General features: G+C 37.6%; 2 protein-coding genes across 3 annotated transcripts in view; one reads left to right on the plus strand and one right to left on the minus strand.

Moving 5' to 3' along the window:
• Nucleotides 1–8,888, minus strand: part of LOC145992748 (uncharacterized) — a 29,246-nt gene extending 20,358 nt beyond the window's left edge. Inside the window, exons 1-2 of one of the 2 annotated variants that reach the window (XM_083129135.1) lie at nucleotides 8,781–8,888; nucleotides 3,063–3,288 (exon numbers count right to left, since the gene is read on the minus strand). In XM_083129135.1, coding sequence (XP_082985261.1) covers nucleotides 3,063–3,273 — 211 coding nt within the window. In that variant the 5' untranslated portion in view covers nucleotides 3,274–3,288; nucleotides 8,781–8,888. Of the gene's footprint in view, nucleotides 1–3,062; nucleotides 3,289–8,490; nucleotides 8,630–8,780 lie in introns of those variants that run through there. The other variant, XM_083129136.1, reaches the window with a different exon arrangement.
• An 11,181-nt stretch (nucleotides 8,889–20,069) lies between these two features.
• LOC145992161 (uncharacterized) overlaps nucleotides 20,070–21,683 on the plus strand; it is a 71,621-nt gene continuing 70,007 nt past the window's right edge. Inside the window, exon 1 of the mRNA XM_083128441.1 lies at nucleotides 20,070–20,228. Within this exon, the coding sequence (XP_082984567.1) occupies nucleotides 20,189–20,228 (40 nt within the window). The 5' untranslated portion in view covers nucleotides 20,070–20,188. The remainder of the gene's footprint in view (nucleotides 20,229–21,683) is intronic.

The raw sequence follows: 21,683 nt of genomic DNA on the forward strand, positions 1-21,683 counted from the left end.
TTATTATTCAACTTGTATGGTACCCAAGAACATGAAACATGTTACGTTCTCTTGAGAAATGTCCATTCTTTGAAAAGAATAATAAAGTTTGCCCTCTACCCAAAATAGCGGGGGAAGTAGGGGCAAACTCCAAATTTTTGTTTTTTCCATTGAAATTCGGGGGTCGTGCCCCCAGGCCCCCTTCCTTGGTCCGGCGTTCTGAATTGTACACGGTTACATGCACTGATGTTTTATCTGAAAAACAGAACTTATCTGAAGTAGATTGCTCCTATAGTGGCCGATTTATAACAATTTTCCTCCAAAAATGCAAGTTACATATTTTTCGTAAAAAAAAAAAAAAAAAAAAAATCACATTTTGGCTTATTATTCTACTTGTATGGCACCCAAGAACATGAAACATGTTTCATTCTCTTGATAAATGTCCATTCTTTGAAAAGAATACTAAAGTTCGTGCCTTCTTCCCAAAATAGTGGGAGAAGAGGGGGCAAACTTCAGATTTTTTATTTTTCAATTGAAATTCGGGGGTCGCGCCCCCCAAACCCCCTTCCTCGGTCCGGCGTTCTGAATTGTACACGGTTGCATGCGCTTATGTTTTAGCTGCAAAACAAAACTTATCCGAAGTAGATTGCTCCCATAGTGCCCGAGTTATAACAATTTTCTGTTCCCGTGCAGAGTTCCATAACGATATCTTTAAATAAAAAAATTAAAAAAGTCAATGAAGACGAAATTCCCTGACATTTCCCTGACTTTTTTTGACACCTCAAATTCCCTGACTTTTCCCGGTTTTCCAGGTTTTCCAGGTCTGTCGCCACCCTGATACAATATTAACCATTTAATGTAAGATTCAATTACTACAATTAATTGCTGGCTTCGAGTTGCCCCCATTTCCAGTCTGTTTAAAGTGAATAGATTGGCACATGCACAGATCATCTTGTCACGAGCCGTTCCACGCATGACCAAATTCCACGGGCCTTGGTTGTTTTTCCACAAACCATCGCAACCTGTTACAAGGTGACTCGTGTCAAATGTTTCGTCCCGTGTATGGCCTCCCATAAGTGACTATGGTAAAACTTGAGATGATTTGCAACAAGAATGACTCATCTCATCATGTCATGTCGGATGCAGTTGGCCTCAAGGTAAAGTCCATAGCATGTTCATCTTACCTAAAAGTAAAACTCTCAAAATGCCTAATTCCACCAGCTTCCCACTGCAACTGTCAAGGTTAAAAATGGAGTTTAACATCAATTGTCCAGATGATCGAAATTTCAACCCCCATGTTTAAACGTTGAGGACAGATGATCAATATTTCAATCAACCACGTGTGGCAGCAATTAATACACCATTTCTTGAAAACTACACATGATATTTCAGTTGTCTTTTTTTATATCGTTAGTATACATATGAAGATATGACATATTTGAATTACAAAACAACATAACCATAGTTACTACCATTAAGAAGCGAAGTTTGAAAAACTCCTTCTTTTCACTTTCTTTGCCTTCGTTACCACATTATTATGGGATGGATTTTTAAAGTGGCTATAACTTCAAAACTACTACATATTTTTGATAAATTTAAATTCTACAAGCAATAATGAGTAAAAAGCAACATTTTAAACACTGTTTGACAATAAAGATTCATGGGGGATGCAGAGATAAAGGCCCAATTGTCGAATTATGCCCCAACCAATGTTACAACATGGCAGCCTTTAACGTGCCATTTCTTGAAAACTATACATTACATTTCAGTTCTCTCTTATTTGTTCATTAGATACATCTAAAGGTATTATATACTCGAATTACAAAACAATACACCCATTGTTACTATTATTAACAAGCACCAGTTGAAAAAGTCCCGTGTTTCCATTTTGTTACTATGGTATAACTTATCAACCACAGCATTTTTTAAACAATTTACATTTTAAATGTAAGAATGAGAAAAGCAACATTCTAAGTAACATCCGACAATTAAGGTTCCAGGGGGAAAGAAGGGGGGGCAAAGGTCCAATGTTCGAAATTTCCCGTAATTATGCAAAATTTCCATTCAATTTTTTTAAAGTTGCAGCATGTGCATGCCATATCCTCATAGAGTGGTCTTTTGTCGTGCTTCCCTCCAAATTTGGTTCATCCATAGGACCGACGCTACAAGCTAAATTCCGGACATTGTCCCGAAGCTGGCAACACTTTGTATTATTATTTTTACTCAAGAAGTATCAGTCTGATTTCAATAAAACTTTGCACGGTTGTAGGAATTTACCACCACTACATACATTTTTCATTCACTTCGGTCTATTTAGGGGAGACAGGCGCATTTCTCATGCCATTTTCATTTAAAATGAAACTTTCTTCTTCTTCTTTAACACTAATTAATGGCAGGCACAATGTATAATGCCGCCCTCATTGTTGACAGCATGTTGTGGATGCTCTGGGGAGGTCTACTTTGAGGGTTCATGTTGTGCTTTGTTTGTGTCTCTTACGTTTTTGTACTGACAATGTAGAATTGTGACTTAACACCTGCATGTAGAACAGAATTTCTTTCTTGCACTTTCCTACTAATCTCTGGTACAGATGACCTGATTTGTTCATACATTGTTCAATTCCATGAAGTGTCCTAATCCATTAGTATATTTTGAATTTTTGGGCCGCTCCTGTACCCTTGCAAAAAAATAGTTTCCCCAGCTCTCATACTTACGTGAATCAACAGCATTTGTTTATATAGAAATGTGCACAAATTAATAATTTCTGTGATCTTCAAAATTGCAACTTTGCCTCGCCAAACGTCAAACTTGGTTCCACACTAATTTTTTGTATTCTTTAATTCTTGTAAAAATCAAACCTTGGACGAAATCTCAAATTGTTAATTGTGTGCAAGCGTTTTATTTGGTTCTTGGTAATATACAGCAAATAAAAAGATGTTCTTAATATACACCAAATAAAAAGATATACACACAAGATAGTTTAATAGAAATAAAAAAATGTTATAAGAATCACAAAATAATAAAATAGAAAAATGAAGTTTCTAATCTTCAACTTGAAAAAAATAAGGAAGATATAAATACATACTTTGATGACTGGGGAGAGATTTGATTTCCTTCAGATCTTCACGCAATTTGGTGTTCACCCTTGCCATTTGCTCAAAGAGCTCCTGCATTCGTGTCAAATTGTCCACCATCTGGGTGTACTTCTCTATGCTTGCAGGCTCTAAACAGGACTTCTCATTCTCCCTTCTCTTCCCCCTTTTGTGATCATCCATGTCTTGTAAAGTAGATGACATGTTTACCTGTATTATCTGGAAAGAAAATAAAAAGTACATAATTTTACTACCATTGGTGCTGGAGAAATCTCATTTTTATATGTGAACTTACGCAACGGAAATTACTAGAGCTTGGAAGTTGATTCCAGTAGGAATGCCCTATAGAGTGACCATAAAATTATTAAAAAATGACCTAAAAATAACTTTCGCTCTTGAAATGAAAGTGATTATTTCATAAAGTATAAGAGAGTGCTTGGTGGTTTAAGGCTCGACTGGCTCTTTCGCATCCGTAAGGGCGAATATTTTCAAAATTTCCTCTCCATTCAAAAATAGTCTTTGATATTCCAAAATATGAAAAATGCTTAGAATTTCTTCTAGAGCATTGACGTGAATTTTCGTGTGGTTTGCTTTCACTGTTGTCTAGATATTATCAATTCGCGATTAAAATTACCACCAATATGGCCACTCTACGTAGGATAGATCTTTGTTTACATTTAGTAGTAGTATGTAATAGCAGCGTGTTGTCATTGCTGGTATGGAAGAAACATTTAAAATATGCGTTACATATATATATTGCGAATGCGATGTGAATTTCAGGAACTATAACGAAGGTGAAGCTGTGCTGAGAGCAAAGCATTTAATTATGATAATAAAAATAACACTGAAAACGGACACCAAACTAATGTATACGCACTGGTTTTTCAAAGCGGTGCTGTTTCATCTGCACTGAACCTCGGTTGTAACTGCCTAACTGGGGATCTCAGAAATGACTTGAAAAAACTTACTTTCATTGCAATAAAATCATCTTTCCGAAAGATTATTTCGGAAAATAAAGTGAACAGACTCGTACATTCTTCGTAATTTCCTTCCCGCATTTCAGTTATGCCAATCTTGTCAATCAGTTCTGTTTTCCCTGATTTATTTAAACATTTCTTTTTGTTGATTCCACGGGGTAGAAAACGCATGTAAGCTTTTCACTTGTCCTGAACCACAAAACGATTTAGAGCAAAAAACTGAACAGTATACGTTCCTTTTTCGCATGTTGCTCATGCTTTGAATGGCTTCAACACGGCGAAGTGTCCTACGTGGACTAGTTCCTGAAAATCTCACCAGATGGCATATCAGATAATTTTAATCGCGACTACTTACATTCTAAGTCTATTCAACTATTGAGAATATCTAGATAACAGTGAAAGCAAACCACACGAAAATTCACGTCAGTGCTCTAGAAGGAATACTAAGCGTATGTAATTTTTTCATATTTTGGAATATCAAAAGAGGTGTCTCGAATGGAGGAAAAAATCGTCCTAACGGCTGCCAAAGGTCCAGTCGAGCCTTAAACTACCTCTTTAATTTTACTTCACGGTTACATAAAACACCCGACAAGGTTTTTCTGTATGTCGTTCACCACCTTTCAAAGTAGACCTAGCACAATACACTAGTCTGTCAGCATATGAAAATACAGTTGTGTTTTGCATACATCAGATTATAATTTTGTTATGTTGTGACCAGTGGCGTGCCCAGGATTTTTGAAAGGGAGGGGTTATGTATACCTTTTCTTGGTAGTCAGCCCTCATTTTGTCAGATTTTTCTACTTTTGAAATTATTTTTGTGAGGAATACTGGGCCAAAGGGGTGGGGGTATAAACCCCACCATCCCCACCTTGGGCACGTGACTCGTGACTAATTTTAGTTTAAAACCACAGATGAAAGCAATAACAATGACCAGCAAGGGAATCTCCAAGTAGGCGTCACCATAAAAAGTTTGCTTAAGAAATAATAAAGTTAACAATTGATTATTTAATCCATTATCAAAATATGGTCATTAAGCATTGACCATATTTTCGACTAATGGCGTACTTGCTGCAAAAGACCATATTAGGACATTTAAATGTGTAGGGTATGCTAACAAATGACATAAAATGAACAAAAAGCCAAAAAACACCTGGTTCTAACTGGAGGGAAACAGGCTACTGTCAGGTTTAGCACGGTCTTCAAGACCCAGAAAAAATATGATTTTTATCAACTTCTTAGCTCTAGAAATCACTGATGCATGTGCAAGTGGAATTAAAATTATTGATTGATCTTCAGCTAATCATGTTGCAAACATAATTATAGTTTCACATGTTGACTCCGACACAAGATGAACTATAGTGCAAGTAGCATGTTACATGGTGATCTAGTAAATTCAGTCAGTTAGCGCTGGTTGCCTAACATATACACATACACTTTATTTTCTTTGCATGTATGTAACTTATTCAACACACAAAAAGTGTGCAAACACTTCCAAAAGTTTCATCTCTACATTAAAATGCCAGGCAGTCACACTTAAAAAAATACTAAACAATATGTAACACTAATTTATAGACTTATAACTTCAATACATGAACATATTTAATATGAAATATTTTCATATTGCCTACCCTTATTTTCTACCATCTTTTGACTAGATGAGTCTTTACGTACAAGCCAGTATTCTTTAGAATCCTACTATTCGGATGCAGAATACTGGGAATGTGTTTTGTAATGTAAAATTAGGTTGCAGTTCCAAATGTTTAATGAGTCTCTGCAACTTTTATAGTATTAGAAAGTGCTTAACAAAACTGGAAATGTGAAAGTAAGTTATAAGCTTGGAGAAAATAATTAGCACAGTTACAAGCTTCATTAAGTATTAAGACCAAATCACATGCAACTGGATTTCCAGTAGGAATGCCCTAGTTGGCACTGGACAGGCTACTTGGTTGCTAATGATGGCTACCAGGCTTGCTGCTAGACTGGTTTTGAAGACTAGACTGTGTTCTAATTGCAACTGGCTTTCTTTGCTATATTCTGTGGAAAAGCCAATCACAGTGAAAGTTTGGTCATGTGAAGATAATCTGCGAGTCGGGCAAGGGGATGTTTTTTGTCTGTAGTTGTTTTTGTTTTCTGGCCCATAAAAGAAAAAAATAACAGAGATGATGTGCATTTGTGTTCATTAATATTTAGGTATTTATCCAAAGCGAGGAAATTTGTACACGACAAATGCCAATAATTAAAATCCTTTTATTACCAGAGTATTAAATGTTTGACAGATTTACTTAAACAAAATATTTATTTATGAATGAATCCTATGAATCTCATGTACATACCCGAGTTGATTAAAAAGCTTGTTGAGTACACCTTGATTACCACAATCTCTTTCGAGCCAATATTTTTCTTTAAACTCTCTAGAATTTATAGGCATGTGAACATAGAAGATGACAGAACTGTGTGTTGCTGGTACTGAGTTTGACCTTCATCGGGAGTGAATTCCAGGTTACCGCTGCTAGGTACGAGAAGGATTTCTGACCAAATCTGCTTTTGTTCAGGTAGATGTAATGTATTCTCAAAGTGACTGTGGGTATGTTGTAAAACTTGCGCAATTGTTGGGGGTGCATGTGAATGATTCTTAAGCAATTGTCTTGGATAGTTTCAAGTTTCTTCAAATGAGTTAAGTTACCGCCAAAAATTAAACTAGCACCATACTCGAATACGGGACAAATAAAGGAGAGGTAGAAATGACTACTAAGATTTCTATTGAGATATTTACGAATTTTTTGAAATACATAAATAAGGTGATAGATTTTACGAATATAGTTATTTATTTGGATGTTAAAATTTAGCTGTGGGTCGATAATGATTCCGAGATACTTTAAACGACTGCTCAAAGGTACTCTGGCACCATTAAGGGTAATATCTATCGTGTTAGCCAGGATTCACTTACCAGTGTGACGCACCATGACCTTCGTCTTTGAAACATTAAGCTTCAGGTTGTTGATGTTATACCAATTTAGTACTTTGGGGAATGAGTTTTCCATTTTCTCCTTTACATGCTGGTACGTTTCTCCACCATGAACGAGAAGGCAGTCATCTGCATATAGAGTAATCGATAAATCTGAATTTATTAGTGTGATATCGTCAATAAATAGGTTGAATAATTTTGGGTCAAGTATATAGCCTTGTTGAATGCCAGAGGACACTGAACATCCTACTTTCGTTGAGATTTTTATATTAGCGATAAAACTTTCCATCCAGAGAATTGTTTTGCTATGGCACCCAAATCTATCCTTTAATTTATTTTATTTAATTAATGCTACAAGCCACCCACCTAACCAACAAAAAAAGGGGGACGGGAGAGGATGTTTCATTAATGCTAAGAACCCTAAACCTGCCCTGCCTAACCTTAACAATGAAAGCATTTAGGGACGTAATATATATCGCACCTCATGCACATGAAGTAGATGCAGCAGCAGCCCATGTCCAAGACAACAGTAAACAAATGGCTGCTCACATAGCCATCACATGGGAATATGCGGAAAGGAAAGGGTACTACTTTACTATACCAGAGACACCTATCAATGATTTATTTCGCAATTTACATTGCTAACGTAGTATTCTGCATTGCGGAACATTTCTTTAGGTGAAATAATGAATTTCTAACGAAAATAATGTCTATTTCTTACATTAACGAGTACTTACTGTTGTTCCTTGTTTCCCACAAACCATCCACGGGTAGCCCCAAAAACCATTGACGTTACCCCAAAAATTCACGATAGCCCCACGAACCATCACGGGGACGAGGTATGCCTACTAGGTTAGGTTAGGCCTGTTAGGTTAGGTTCCATTAGAACTCCTTTCGTTCAATTTAGCATATACGGACAATACAAGAGCGTATTGTGCTCTCGTGCAGAAAGCAAATGGCGGCAGCAGCAATAGCGCGTCGGAAATTGATTTCGTAGAAAACCACATGCATTCGCATTAAAATGGATCAAAACTACATTCCCGAACATCAACAACGCTACAGAAAATGATTTGCGTAAGTACTTTCTCCTGTAAATTTGAAGAAATCCGTCTCCGGTATAGTAAAGTGTTACCCATGTATACAATACATGTGTACCATGATTAGTTCGGAATTAAACAATCGAAACTTGTGCCTAAAATTGTATATGTATGAAGCCATAATTCTTCATTCTACTTTCATACATTACTATAAAGTAGAAACAAGTTACCACATTCTCCAAGATTCCAAATAAAAGAACTGCCGGTAATACAAGAAAAATTGTTACAAATGGAAGGGAAATTATGATAACCATAAGCGGCAACTCGTTTTTTTTACCTACACGCTTCAAACGTATCACCACAGACGAGGTAAGGTACCTTAAATTACTCTATGGTACCGCTCTTATATAGCTATACGTGGTATAAACATAAATAAACGTACAATGTTCGTAAACTGCTATGCTACTCAATTTGCAATTACTATCCGTTAATTCAGCGTTCCCTTGAAATATGCTGTCCATCAAACAGCTGATCGTACTTTTCTTCGGGCTCTGTATCATATACACACTATGATTGATTATTTGTGGACACATGTGATGTAATGCGCTTAACAATAATGCAATGAATGTATACAAAGACAAACAAAACACTCATCAAAGCACCTCAACCTGGCTCAGCTACAGGCCGCATGTCTGCACGATTGGAAAGATAAAAGCACAAATATCCACTTACATATGTCAGTTTAATATTTTAAACATTGGGACCACTTGCGGCATCGAGCAAAATACAATCTAAGTACACGCATAATCGGATAATAAACAAAATCAACGCATGAAGAAATCCCACATTCCCAACAGTGTTGCCACAACCTGAGGGCACAATTTCCCTTTCCAAGGGGCAAAATTCCCTTTTTGGACCATTTTTCCCCTTCACCTAAACAAATATAATTATTATTATTATTATTATTAGCAGTGGTAGTAATAGTAAAATTTCCGTTGGTCCATGATCGTATGAACAAAAAAATGTTGCACAATTTTTTTACATACATCTAAGCTTCATCGCTTTCTGGTCAGAGGTTCCAGGTAACCATTAAATCGTTAATTCTAATAGTTACAATTATCCAAAGATACAGAAAAGCGACGTACAATAAACTTAAAAGAAATATAAATAGATACAGGTTTATATTCAAGGAAGCAGAAATAAGAAGGATCAGAAAAAATTAAAATGTGAATATGAAACTGGAATTTGACATAAACTGTAATAATATTAAGTCAGAAGTCTTAAAATTTCCCTGAAATTGTGATATTTTTAATCGAAATTCCATTTTGGCTAAAACTTCAGTCCGAATTTTCCTGTAAAAGGGAAATTTCCCTTCATGTGGCAACACTGTTTCCCAACTCTCCCTGTAATCAGTGTTTCCAAGTATTTTGCACTCTGCCTCATTCTTCATTGGAAGAGGGTGGTAGCACATATCCATTAACATAAGTTTGTTATATTTATAGTTATGCGATATTAAGGAAAGCTATTCATTTACATAGATGGACTGTTATTTATTTTTAGTCCAACGAGTTGAGGCACGGTATTTTTTTTAGTGTAATAAAACAACATCGAAAAATCTTAGCCAGTGTTGCCATTCGGTAGGCGTGTGCTGGGCAGTGCTGGGTCCCGAAAAGTCAACATTGGGCGCCTCCAGGACCACTCAGCAACCCAACATTGTTGAGTAGCAAGAACCCTGGAGGCGCTTGCTACCTGGTTGTTGAGAAGGAGCGACCGCGGCTTCACTCAACATAAAATTCTCTCGCTACCTGCGGTCAACTGTCGTCTGCAAGTCTGTTGTCTTCTGTTAGTTGCAACATGGCGCGGCGGAACTAAAAGATGCGTGGAGTAAAATGTACTTGTAAGTTCGATTATGTAGCCCAAGCGCACCTTTAGGTCGCGCATCCAATAGCCTTAAATAGTAATAACTTTTTCGCCACTATATTCTCGGAGAATGAGTGATCTGTCAACGGATAATTATGCACTGGCTTCAACTGAAGTATATTTAAAAATACCAACAAAATAACGCAGTTAAAAAAGTAATGAACCCAAATACTGTTCACAACATTAAGTTGTTTTTTTGGCTAAATCGGATGAGCATGTTCTTGCAAACATGTGTTCAGCTTGAGGTGGAGACCATTTTTTATCTCGCTACGTAAGTTTCGGGTTCGAGGTCCGGTATAGGCATGGATGTTATTTGATTGATTTGATTTATTTTACTGTGCATTTTTGCCACTTTTGGCTAATCGCGAAGATGAGGATGAGTGATGATATGGTGAAGGAACAGTCACAACGAACAGCATGCCCAGGCCGGGATTCGAACCCGGGACCCGGCGTCGTATCATAGAATAGTTAACTATTCTATGGTCGTATCGCGATGTTTAACCACTCCGGGATATTATTTGTGAATGTCCCTTCTTCATGTCCCTTCTTTTGCAAGAAAAATTGGCATCAAGTATCGAGGCCATTTCCTGGGTGAAATACATACTTTTCAAGGGAGCGTGATATCAAGAAATGCACCGTGTGATATATGAAAATCCATTGGAAGGAGGATGGTATTACAATAACTTAAACGATGATCATGCAGAGTTAATCATAAAGACAACTAAAAAATGTAGCATATTCATGTATAAACGTCAATTCGTACGTTTTTATTTATATTGCTTTAATTTACATTCTTTTCGCAGCTACGAAAGCACAATCAGCAATTGATAATTTAAACTATATCAAACATTATTGCGTGAAAACAACGTGAGAACACCGTTATACAATCTTGCACACATTTTGCAACTTATTCTCACTCTTCAACATTTCTGTTCGTAAGCCAACATCCGTGGCTACAACGCCAGGGTCACGGGTTTGAAATCCCAGCCTGGGTGTTCTTTGTGAGTGTCCTTTCATCAATTTCATCATATAATCAATCATCCTCATCTTCACGATTAGCCAAAAGTAGCAGAAAAGCGACGATAAAAAACAAAATTCAAATGAAACTATTGTTCTTAAATCGTATTTATTATTGTCCTATTAACAATGGTTGATTTATTGATTTGTTTTATTTTACTTCATTTTCGTGCCACTTTTGACAAATTTGCGAAAATGGAAATGAATGATGATATGATGAAATTGATGAAAGGACACTCACAAGCATTCATTCCCAGGCCGGGAACCACACCACCACGGGTGCCGACCTATTAACAATGGCATGAAACTATTGAGGAATAATGATCCCATTTCAAAGCACATTCTCGAAACTAATCTTTCTTTCACTTATAGTGTAGCGTATGCGTATGTTATAAGTGTTTTAACAAAGGTTTACAACCAATAAGGTCACACACACACAAAAAGCGTTTCGGGTTCGATACCCGGTGTAGGCACATGGTGGTTCGGATTCCACTTTAAACTGTAGGCCCAGTCCAAATTAGCCTACTGTGCATAAAGTGTCAAACTTGCACTCCTATACGAAAATAATCTTTAATTTAAACACATATATCCTTAAATAAAACTGGCCACAACCTTTCTACACTCAATGTCACTCCTCCATGGTTATTACGTATTATTTTGGAGAAATAAAATCGTAACCACAGAGAATTGTTGTAACCAAAGCTCTCAAATTAGGAATATAACATTTCCCCCAATGGTATCTCTATAGACAGTAGACACAGATCTAGATCTACTCATGTTTTACTTCGAGATTAACCACATACTTTAATTTGAAATAGCATCCATATATATGTCATCACATCGATTCATAATCCATTAATAGTGACACCGTATTCAACAGCCCAACACGCCCTGCCATTTTCGCTGCAGACGCCACAAGGCAACGCAATGCGATTTTCAATTGTTTTCGGCTGGAACGTCGCTACTTCTCAACTTTGCATCCAGGACAGGCCATAAAACTGTGTGACGTAGCAGGTCAACATTTGCTACCATTTCCCTCGATGGTTTCTGCACTATGAACGTTTGAAACTTCTTGGTGGGGAAATCGGAATATCGTGTAGAAGTCGTGGTCGTGTTGAAATATTTCAAAATGGTGAATTTGTCCTGTCTTGAAAGTTGGAATTAACGAAAAAATAATTAGGTTCATCGCACTCATAACATCCATCCCGAATAGTCCTTTTGAATGGTAATATTTTGTTATACAACTTTAACTTTTGTACGAGCCTAAGTTTTGTGAAAGTTTGCTTTAAATCCACGTTATGCTCGGATAGGCTAATATAGGTACTAACATAGATGGTTCTAAGCCTACAATCATAGGCGTAGCTACGGGGTGTGCCTAGGCACACCCTAATGGACTGCTTTATCAAAGAGAATTAAAGACAGATATTTCAATAAGAGAGAAAATAAGCGGCAGTTTGTAAGAAGTTGAAAATGTCATTACTTGATATAAACGTGTGCATTAACGCTGATGAAACGAGTGTCTATAGTTTTTCGATATTTTGATGTCATTGGAGAAAAAATATATTTACTACATTCTACTCTGTACTACAGCCAGCGCCTTTCTTCTATACCTGTCACAAGCTGCACGTGTGAGAGAGCTTTCTCCAAGCTTACCCAAGTTAAAACTAAATTAAGAGCAACTCAGAAGTAGGATAGATTGGAAGTCCTGCTCTTGCTATTTGTGGAACAGGAAAAAGCTTAGTCTATTGATGTAAATGAGATGAGTTTAAGAACATTGTACATTTTGACAGACGTCTCTTGTTATAGATGACGTGTATTTTGATGTATTTGTTTGTAACATTTATGAACATTGTGTGTGTGTGTAATTTCTATGCAATTTGATTTTTTTTCTACTACATATATTCAGAAATTTTCAACACTGTCATTTAGTGAATTTATATTCCTTTACAAACATCAGTGCAGTTAAAGAGCCAAGCGATTGTGTTGCAAAATATGCTATTAAAAAGGTACAAGACCTCATTTTGTTTCTTTGTGCACACCCAAATATAAAGTTCTAGCTACGCCTATGCCTACAAGGTATACCTCCACCGGGTATCGAGCCAGGCACCCCTTGATTGCTCATTGTTTCAGGTATGTCGTGCGCAGGATAGTAATATTTTATTTTTAGTCGACACTCCTGTATTTTACCATCTTTTCCTACATTTCGCATTCTTTTTTATAAGGAATTCCGGGCGAAATCGGGGTTTCTGACCCCCTTCAACCTCTCCTTGAAACTTGGACACACCACTGAGTGCAATCTAAACAAACTCCTAGGATGGTAACAAGCATTAAAGTAGGATAATTCAAATATATATAAAGGCGCCAACTTATACGCCCGTGGGGCCCTGGCCCTCACAATAATTTTCTCCACAGATAGGCTAATTGGAACTGGACCTACAGTTTAAAGTGAGGTCCGAAGCACTATGCAACGTCCACCGCACAGGGTATCCATACCAATGCAAATTGCTCTTGAAAAATAACATAGAAATGAGGAACTTCCTCATCACCGGCGGCTGCAGGGGGGGTTACGATGGTACGGTCGTACCCCCTGTTGTTTCACGGACGCCGGGACGACATGAAGGCAGATCGTAGCCGGATACGTACGTTCGATCCTGTGTTGGGGCGGCATAGGGAAGAAGGCGCTGATAACGGAAAACCATCCAAAATTACATCAAATCAATCCACGACATAATGACTGACAAAATGCGTGCATCGCTCAACGAAACTAAACATGTTTCTGTCATGATGGACGAAAGAACGGACTTTCAAAACATGAACAGGTAGAATATTCATTCGCTGGTGTCAGGAGGACTTACAAGTTCATGAAATCCTGATTGCGCTGAAAAGAGCGAAGTCGACCAAAGCGGAGTACTTACTGGATCTCTTGGGGATGTCATTGGAAGTGATGGAGTTGTCAAATTGAAAAGTCTTCGCGCAGTGTTACGATGGAGCAGCAAATATGCTGGACCGTTGGAACGGGTTACAGGCGAAAGTGAGTGATTTCTGTGGAAGAGATGTTCTCACCGTTCATTGCTACGCGCAATGTCTAAATCTCGTAGTATTATTAGATAGCATGAAATGCGTGCGCGAGGCCTTTTCACTGTTTGGTACCCTGGAGGCTTTGTATGTCTTCATTGAATGCTCAGCTCAAAGACATGCAGTATTTGAAGACATTCAGAATTCAGTCGACTTGAAGTTAAGGACTCAGCGATACAAGATGGTCCTGTCGGTCAGAAGCGGTGAACATCATAACATAAAAAAAATTCCTCTGGTGATTCAAGGCCTTGAGGATCTTCAAGACAACTCAGAAGATGCTAAGGTTTCTGCTCAGGCTACAGGACTGCTCTTCACCATCCAGTCATTTGACTTCATTCTGTGGATTCGTCTTTTGAGACCCGTCCTGAATGTCATCAATACACTTAATGTCTCGTTCCAACGACTTGACACGGATATGGACAGTGCTCTAGAAGGTGTTGAAGCTCTGGAAAACACCATCTAAAACCTTAGATCAGTTGATCACTTTAAGACAGTATATGAAAGTTCCATGGCTGAATGCGAAAAACATGGAATTCTTCTTACTTCAAAACGCAAACGCCAGTTCAATGTACGCTACGATGACAACCCCTCAACAGAAAATATCAGTGCAAGGGAAGAGGAATCACGAGCTGCATACTTTGATGTGCTGGATTGAGTCCTCGCTGGTATGAAGGAGCGCTTCTCCCAAAGATGCCGTTTTAGTCTACAGGCTTTCCAGGAATTGTTGCCGCAAGAATCGCCGTCTGAGGAGAAGATGAGAGAGGTGGCTGAGTTTTGCGACGTAGACTATTCTCTTCTTGAAGGTGAAATTGCCTTGTTGAGAAACGATGCGTAGTTTTCTGAAGCTAGGACCATTCCCTTATTGGTGGAGTGTTTCAGATCTGCAGCGACAGCTGTTCTTTATTCAACAGTAAAGTCAATCATTAGATCATATTTGTACATGCCAATTTCGACAGCCAGAAGAGAGAAGTTTCTCGAAGTTGACTGGTGAAATCAAAAATAAGAACCACCATGACACATGATTGACTCGAGGAATTATTGATGATGTTTGTTGAACAAAACTTGTGCAGAAATGTTAATATTTTGCATTGCATCGATAGATTCAGATCGTACGGCCCTCGTAGGCTTCTTTTGTAAACTCAACTGTTAACCTTAGTATTTGTAACATGCACAGACATTTCGGTACAAATAGAGGAAAATTTAATAAAACTTACAGCACCGGCGCCACAAGAGAAAGGTAGATTTCGTCTGCTTAGAGTGTAAGGTGGATGGTAATATTTTGGAAAGGAGGACAGAAATCAATGCTCGATCATAAGTTAACTTTCGCCTTTCGGAACACACATTGAAAAAATATTGTGTGTAATACCTCGTATCATGCACTAGGTTTTATTATAACAAATACAAAATACATTAACAATATAGAGGCATTAATTATATTATTTAAATATTCGTTAGAAGTATATAGAAATATGCCTGTATAATACGGGATTCTTTTTACTAGTGCTGTATATTTTAGAAAGTTCTTACGTTAATTATACTGTATTATTAAAGTTATAAAATAATCGTCATATAAAATTGCTAGAAAAAATTAGTTAGAAGAGAAATCCACAAGAAAATTTTATTGTACGTACAAAGTTATCAATGGGTCAACGGAAAAGCAGAAAATTTTTAATTTATTGAAATTCAATATGAACAAAAATAGGTTACGCACTTAAGCAAAAATAGGTTTGATTTTGCACTTGCTTCGCTTTTGCAGTAGATTGTACATTAGTCACGTCAATTGGTAAAGGTATTGTAATATGTAAAAGACAGTGTGAAACTGTGTAATCGATTTTCATTCTGTATAAGTAGGGGGGGGGCGCTGTTTTGCTTATCGTACCCCTTGTTCACGAATCCTGAAACCGCCAGTGTTCAGCATTACGTGGAAAATAATATAGTCTAACTGCTGTGTAGTCCACAGTTCTGATGGAGAAAGAAATGTATTATGGAATTAGAACCAAAGTCATCTTACAAGCACAATTCCAAAGATTTCTGTATGACTGGATTCGGTGAGGTGTGTTCTTGTGACTAATGTAAAAGTTTTAGTGACTAAGAGAGTAAGAAAATTTTACATCCTAGATAAATGAACGAGAGACTCACAACAAATTATCTGCAGTGGTACAATCAACTAGCTGTCGATGCTGACAAGGCACTTCTATCGTGACAGGAGCATAGGTTGAAGATAATATGTTGAAAGTGTAAGACTGTGCTAATTCAGATGTATGCTTGTTTGTTTGTATGAGTTTGTGTTTTAAGTCCACATTGTGCACGACGGATATAGGCTAATCGAAACTGGACCTACAGTTTAAAATGGAATCTGAACGACCATGCACCTCCACCGGCTATCGAACATAAGACCCCTTAATTACAAGGCGACGACGTTATCGTGGAGGCCCTTATTCTGATGCAATGTATGCAGCTTAGGAGATGGTGAATTGCCCCCATTCAGACGTAAATAAGAGGAGGGTTTATCTGGCCCAACCTCTCTAATTGGTTAGTAAATATTTTGCATTATTTTTGTAATCGGATAATGAAGAACACAAAAGTGAAGTAATAATGAAATGTTCAAAAGGGGCCCACGGTTTAGTAGCTTAATTTGCACAGTACTTCTTAATGCCGAGTGGACATAGATCTCGTTGTTTGATTTGGTTTATTTTACTGAACTTTTCTGTCATTTCTGGCTAATTGCAAAGAGAATGAGTGATGATATGATGAAATTGATGAAGAGATACTCACCAAGAACAGGGCCTCTCCGATGGCGTAGTGGTAATATCGTCGCCTTGTAATCAAGGGGTCCAGGTTCGATACCCGGTGGAGGCACATTGCACAGTGGTTCGGATTCCACTTTAAACTGTAGGTCCAGCGCCGATTAGTCTATCTGTGCATAAAAGTGGACTTAAAACAAAAATAAAATAAAAGAACTCACCAAGGACGGTCATGCGCAGGTAGGATTCGAACCCAGAACACCTGGCGTCGTAGCGCGCTGAACTACGCCACAGAGATCGGCACTATTGAACTAACAACAACAATAATGACAAGAGGTATTAAAATATTAGTATCTTTGAGCTAGGGAAAATTGAACCTCTTATATATGGCTATAGTTCCATCTTTCTTTCTCTCTCTCTCTCCCTTTCCTCTCCCTCCCCTCCCCCTCTCTCTTCATTTCCCTCCCTCCCTCCCCCTGTCTCTTTTCAATCTATCTTGCCAGTGACGTACGTACCCAGGATTTTCGAAAGAGGAGAGTTACGTATACTGTTTTTAGTAGTCAACCCTCGTTTTGCCATCCATCTTTCCCTGCCTTTCATGTTTCTTTTTTTTTGTTTTAGGAATACCGGGCCAAAGGGGGGATTATGACCCCCCTTCCCGTTTGGCACGTCACTATATCTTGCATACATTCTCCTTCTCTCTCTGAGGTGCAAAGGGTGACTTCTCCATCAGCACCCAAATGTCAACCTTACTTCCACGTAATACATTCCGCAAACTGCAATGTTGCACGCTAACGAAGCTCTGGCGTCTGAACCAGTAGATAATTCTGTGTAGGATTCTGTGTTCGTCCTGTGTTACGTTCTTTATGTGCTGAGTTTCCCTTTACTGCCTCATTTTTTAACTTCAGAAGGAGACTGTCGTCCTCAGAGACATGTGTTTTTAGTATAGTTATGGTAAGGGGTTTGGCCCCGTATGATGTGAAGGGTGCAAATAGCCTAAGTGTTGACACACCCACAATTTTCACTTCCATTCATTCATACTCCCGTGTGTGTGTGTGAGAGAGAGGTACCAAGACTTTGGAAAGTCACATTTAAAAAGTAACTCTCTTGTAGTTGTGTTTTTGAAATGTAATACCGTTGAAATTATAGTTAGTTTTAAAAGTTACGTTTTGAGTTGGTTTATTCTAGATATACCCACAATCTTGCCTAGGGCGCCAAAACATCGGGGCTGTGAAAAAGAAATTGCAAAAATGGTCCATTTTGATATATTGACGATTTTGCTTCATTGAAAGCAAGAAAAGTTAAATTCTATTTATTTGCTTTCTAGGATATCAGTAGTTTTTATTTTGTAAATTTTACTTCGAATAATTTGTAATACATAATTTATAACGATGTTATTTTTTCCCCAGTAGAATTGAATATGATTAAATTACAATTTTTTGAACTGAGAACGTACTGTCCGCAGTATTGTTTATTTCAGTTATTATTCTTAACTTTTATTCTTTTTTTACTTGTAGGCTTATATTCTGATAACACACTGCTGGAAATGTTTGTTTCCCAACATAGTGGTATTTAGTAATAGTATCTTTTTAAAGATCGGAAATGCAAAGTATGTAATCTTTAAATATAACCTACATTATTTTTAATGGATTCATTAATTTTCGTGGATTCATTATTTCAAAATCTCTAGGATGTAAAGGTCACAAACCATGACACGGCACAAGAAGAAAATATTCAAGGACGTACATAAAATGTCGATTAAGATTTAAGTTGTAGAGCTTAGTTCAAAGCAAACCACGGAGGTCCGGACCTCTCTCGTAAGTCTAAAGCTGTAAAATTAAATAATCAAAATATACTTGTTTAGCGTTTCTTGTGCAATCGATGATTATTTGAAGACTAAAATTGGTAAACGCTGTAAGTGCCACAATAATTCAAACACCGTTTTCCACGTTAAACTGTGCAATGTGCCATGCTTTATAATGTGGTAAACGTGAAATGTGGCTGGTAGACCTGGAAGTAGTTCAAAGGGTGTGTAAAGAGGTCACTAGTGTGCACGTTCTTACGGGCTGATGTGCGGAACGATGCGATTTCCTAACACTTTCGCTGCTTTTGGCACTTACAACGTTTACCACTGTTTGTCCTCAGTTATTTCCGGCGACAGGGTGCGAAATCATTGAAGACTGGAGGGGGGAGAAAGATCTTAATCTACAACCCCCTCTCCACACAAACATATGTATAAATTAAACGATACACATATTTATAATGTTATTAAAAGTAAAACAATACTAAATTAAAAATATAGTTATAATTATTAATTACAAATAAAGAAATCCATTTGTTACTTTTATATATATTATATATAAATATTATTATAGATATTATAAACTGGCAAACTTATTCCTTTACTAACTGATTAAAGATGTTAATAAATTATAAAATAGATGAAGTGGTTTTATTATATGTAAGTTTTTAATTAGTTTTTGCTTGATGTTAATGTAAATCAATTAGATTTCATAATTATTACTGTCTTGCATTCTTACTTGACTTTTATTGTGCATATTGATATAGATATTGATTAGATCTCTTGAGAGAGAAAAGCATTGAACACTCAAAACAACACTAATTTGTGTGTGTTTTCGATATTATTCTTAGTAAAGTATATTTGAAATTAAAAGTAATTTCTGACTTTTTGTTCGTTGCGGAAATTTATGAGGCCAAGATTTTTGGTGAGGGGAAATCCCCCCGTCCCCCCAGGATTTCGCACCCTGCCGCCGAACATACACGAAGGCAAAGATTTGATTGTGATCATTTACTAATACAATCCCTATTGCAATAATAATATTAATTAATTTACATATTATTATGAATTCATTATAAACTTTATATTATTATTATTTCTGAGGCACTTAGTTCGAACCCCCCTCCACTCCCCAATAATTTCTAGGTTCGTGCCTGACTGTATGGTTTAATTCACGCAAAATACATTCCTCTCTTTCAAGTCAAGCAAAGGAAAGCATGTGGGAGCGCGATCTTTCACCTACAAAGTGATTTTCACGTCAGCACTGTTAAAATGTTCTCATGAGTCAAGTTCCCTTTGTCCCCGCTGATAATAATAGGCAGACAGAGGTGCAAGGAAACAAGGTTAAACTTCAAAGGAACTGTCCCATATTCCGTGGAAAAACTCCCCCTCCCCTACATTTTCTCGAACCCGTTCCTTTACACCTTCCCCTACACGTTTCCCCTACTTCCCTTGCTTTCTCCTGGAGCACGCGGCAAGGCGAATTCTGTTCCAGTTGTAAAGAAACGCTTCTCTTGTGCGCTAGCTCCTGCGCGAGGCGTGTTTTGGTGTGCGTACAAGTGCGGTTTGTGACGTCTTCGGCACCAATGGCTAGCGAGGATATGAACCACAGTACCCGCAAAAGAGGTAAGTCGAAGTTTCAATCTTAAACAGTGTCACCCAGCGCTGATACCGTTACCTGTCGGGTCGAACGTTTACCTTGAAATGTGTGGCTCGTAACGGTACCTCGGAAGTACTTGAAAATCGACCGATTTCATTTCCATATTTAGGAGCAGAGATCACCGGTTGATATCGTTGGATTTGAAGCACATCGAACAATTCGCATAAGAGATGAAATTTTCTGAAAGTGCTAAATTAATTAGTTTCTTTTTTAGCATCACGTATTTGAACATTCATAAACGTCGGTCGACTTCTAATAAATTTTGACGGTGGGGGAGTGAGTTTGATATTGATCATATAGTAAATTTAGTGAAAGCATTACCGTAAAGTGAAGTGTAACAATGACACGATTTAAAAAGAAAGTATTCTTACAACTCTGCAAGAACGTCATTGAGTTTATGCTTGTCAGTTTGTACATCATAAGAGAGAAGATAATGCTCAATAGCTGAGAATCATGGAACAGTGTGATAGAGAGTTACGTATACTCTTTTTTTAGTTGTCAGTCCTCATTTTGCCATTTTTTCCTGCCTTTTTTTATGAATAAGAGCCAAAGTTGGGGGTTATGACTCCCACCAGCCGCCCCTGGGCACGCCACTGGTTGTATGACCCATCTAAGGGGTCTTGTTATTTTTGTAAACAACGCTGATGAAGGGAAGAGCTTAACTCTATATTCGTGGAACAAAATCCAGCTTTTCAGGAAACTGCGTCCAGTACTCCTTTCAATTTGCACCTGGTTTTGCGTTTAAGAAATGGTTAAACACAAAACAGAATCTAACAGGAAAAGGAACGAGAGAAAGGGGGATGAAATACTGCACAAACAGCGATAGAGAAGACTAAATTAAAGAAGGCATGCGTAGAGAGAAAAGTTAAACTGACGACAGACAGAGAGAGCGAGTTGATGAGCGAGCAGAACAGGTTAAGTAGAGAGACAAGGAAAGACGAGCATTGAGTGAGTAAAGAAAAAAGATAGAAAAGCAGGTGGATGACAGAGCGGGAGAGGAAGATGGTATGAGGCCATTGTAAAGGAATATTGGAGAAAAGAGAAACGACAGCGAAACAAAGAAAAGAAGATAAACATATGGATATAATGGAAAGAAAAAGATTGGGAATAGAAAGATAAGAGAACACAGTGTAAGAGAAGGAAAGATAAACAGGGGGAAGATAGAGAACAAAGAGGAGAGACAGATAGTGAACAGAAGAAGAAGAAAGTCAGAGAGAAAGAAGGGAAAGATCGAAGAATGATCGCAGTTCAGGACAACCGAAGAAGAGTCGTCTGAAAAATAATTTTCATTTCTCCCAATTGGAGATGTACATATCTCGAACATTATATTTTTAAGTACAGTTACGCATGAGCGCATCGAAGCAGGCACGTATCCAGAGGGGGGCTCAGGGGGCTCGAGCCCCCTCCGAAATTTTTCGATT

This window comes from Lepisma saccharinum, chromosome 9 (genome assembly GCF_977018435.1).
Source record: "Lepisma saccharinum chromosome 9, izLepSacc3.1, whole genome shotgun sequence".
Taxonomy (NCBI): Eukaryota; Metazoa; Arthropoda; class Insecta; order Zygentoma; family Lepismatidae; genus Lepisma; species Lepisma saccharinum.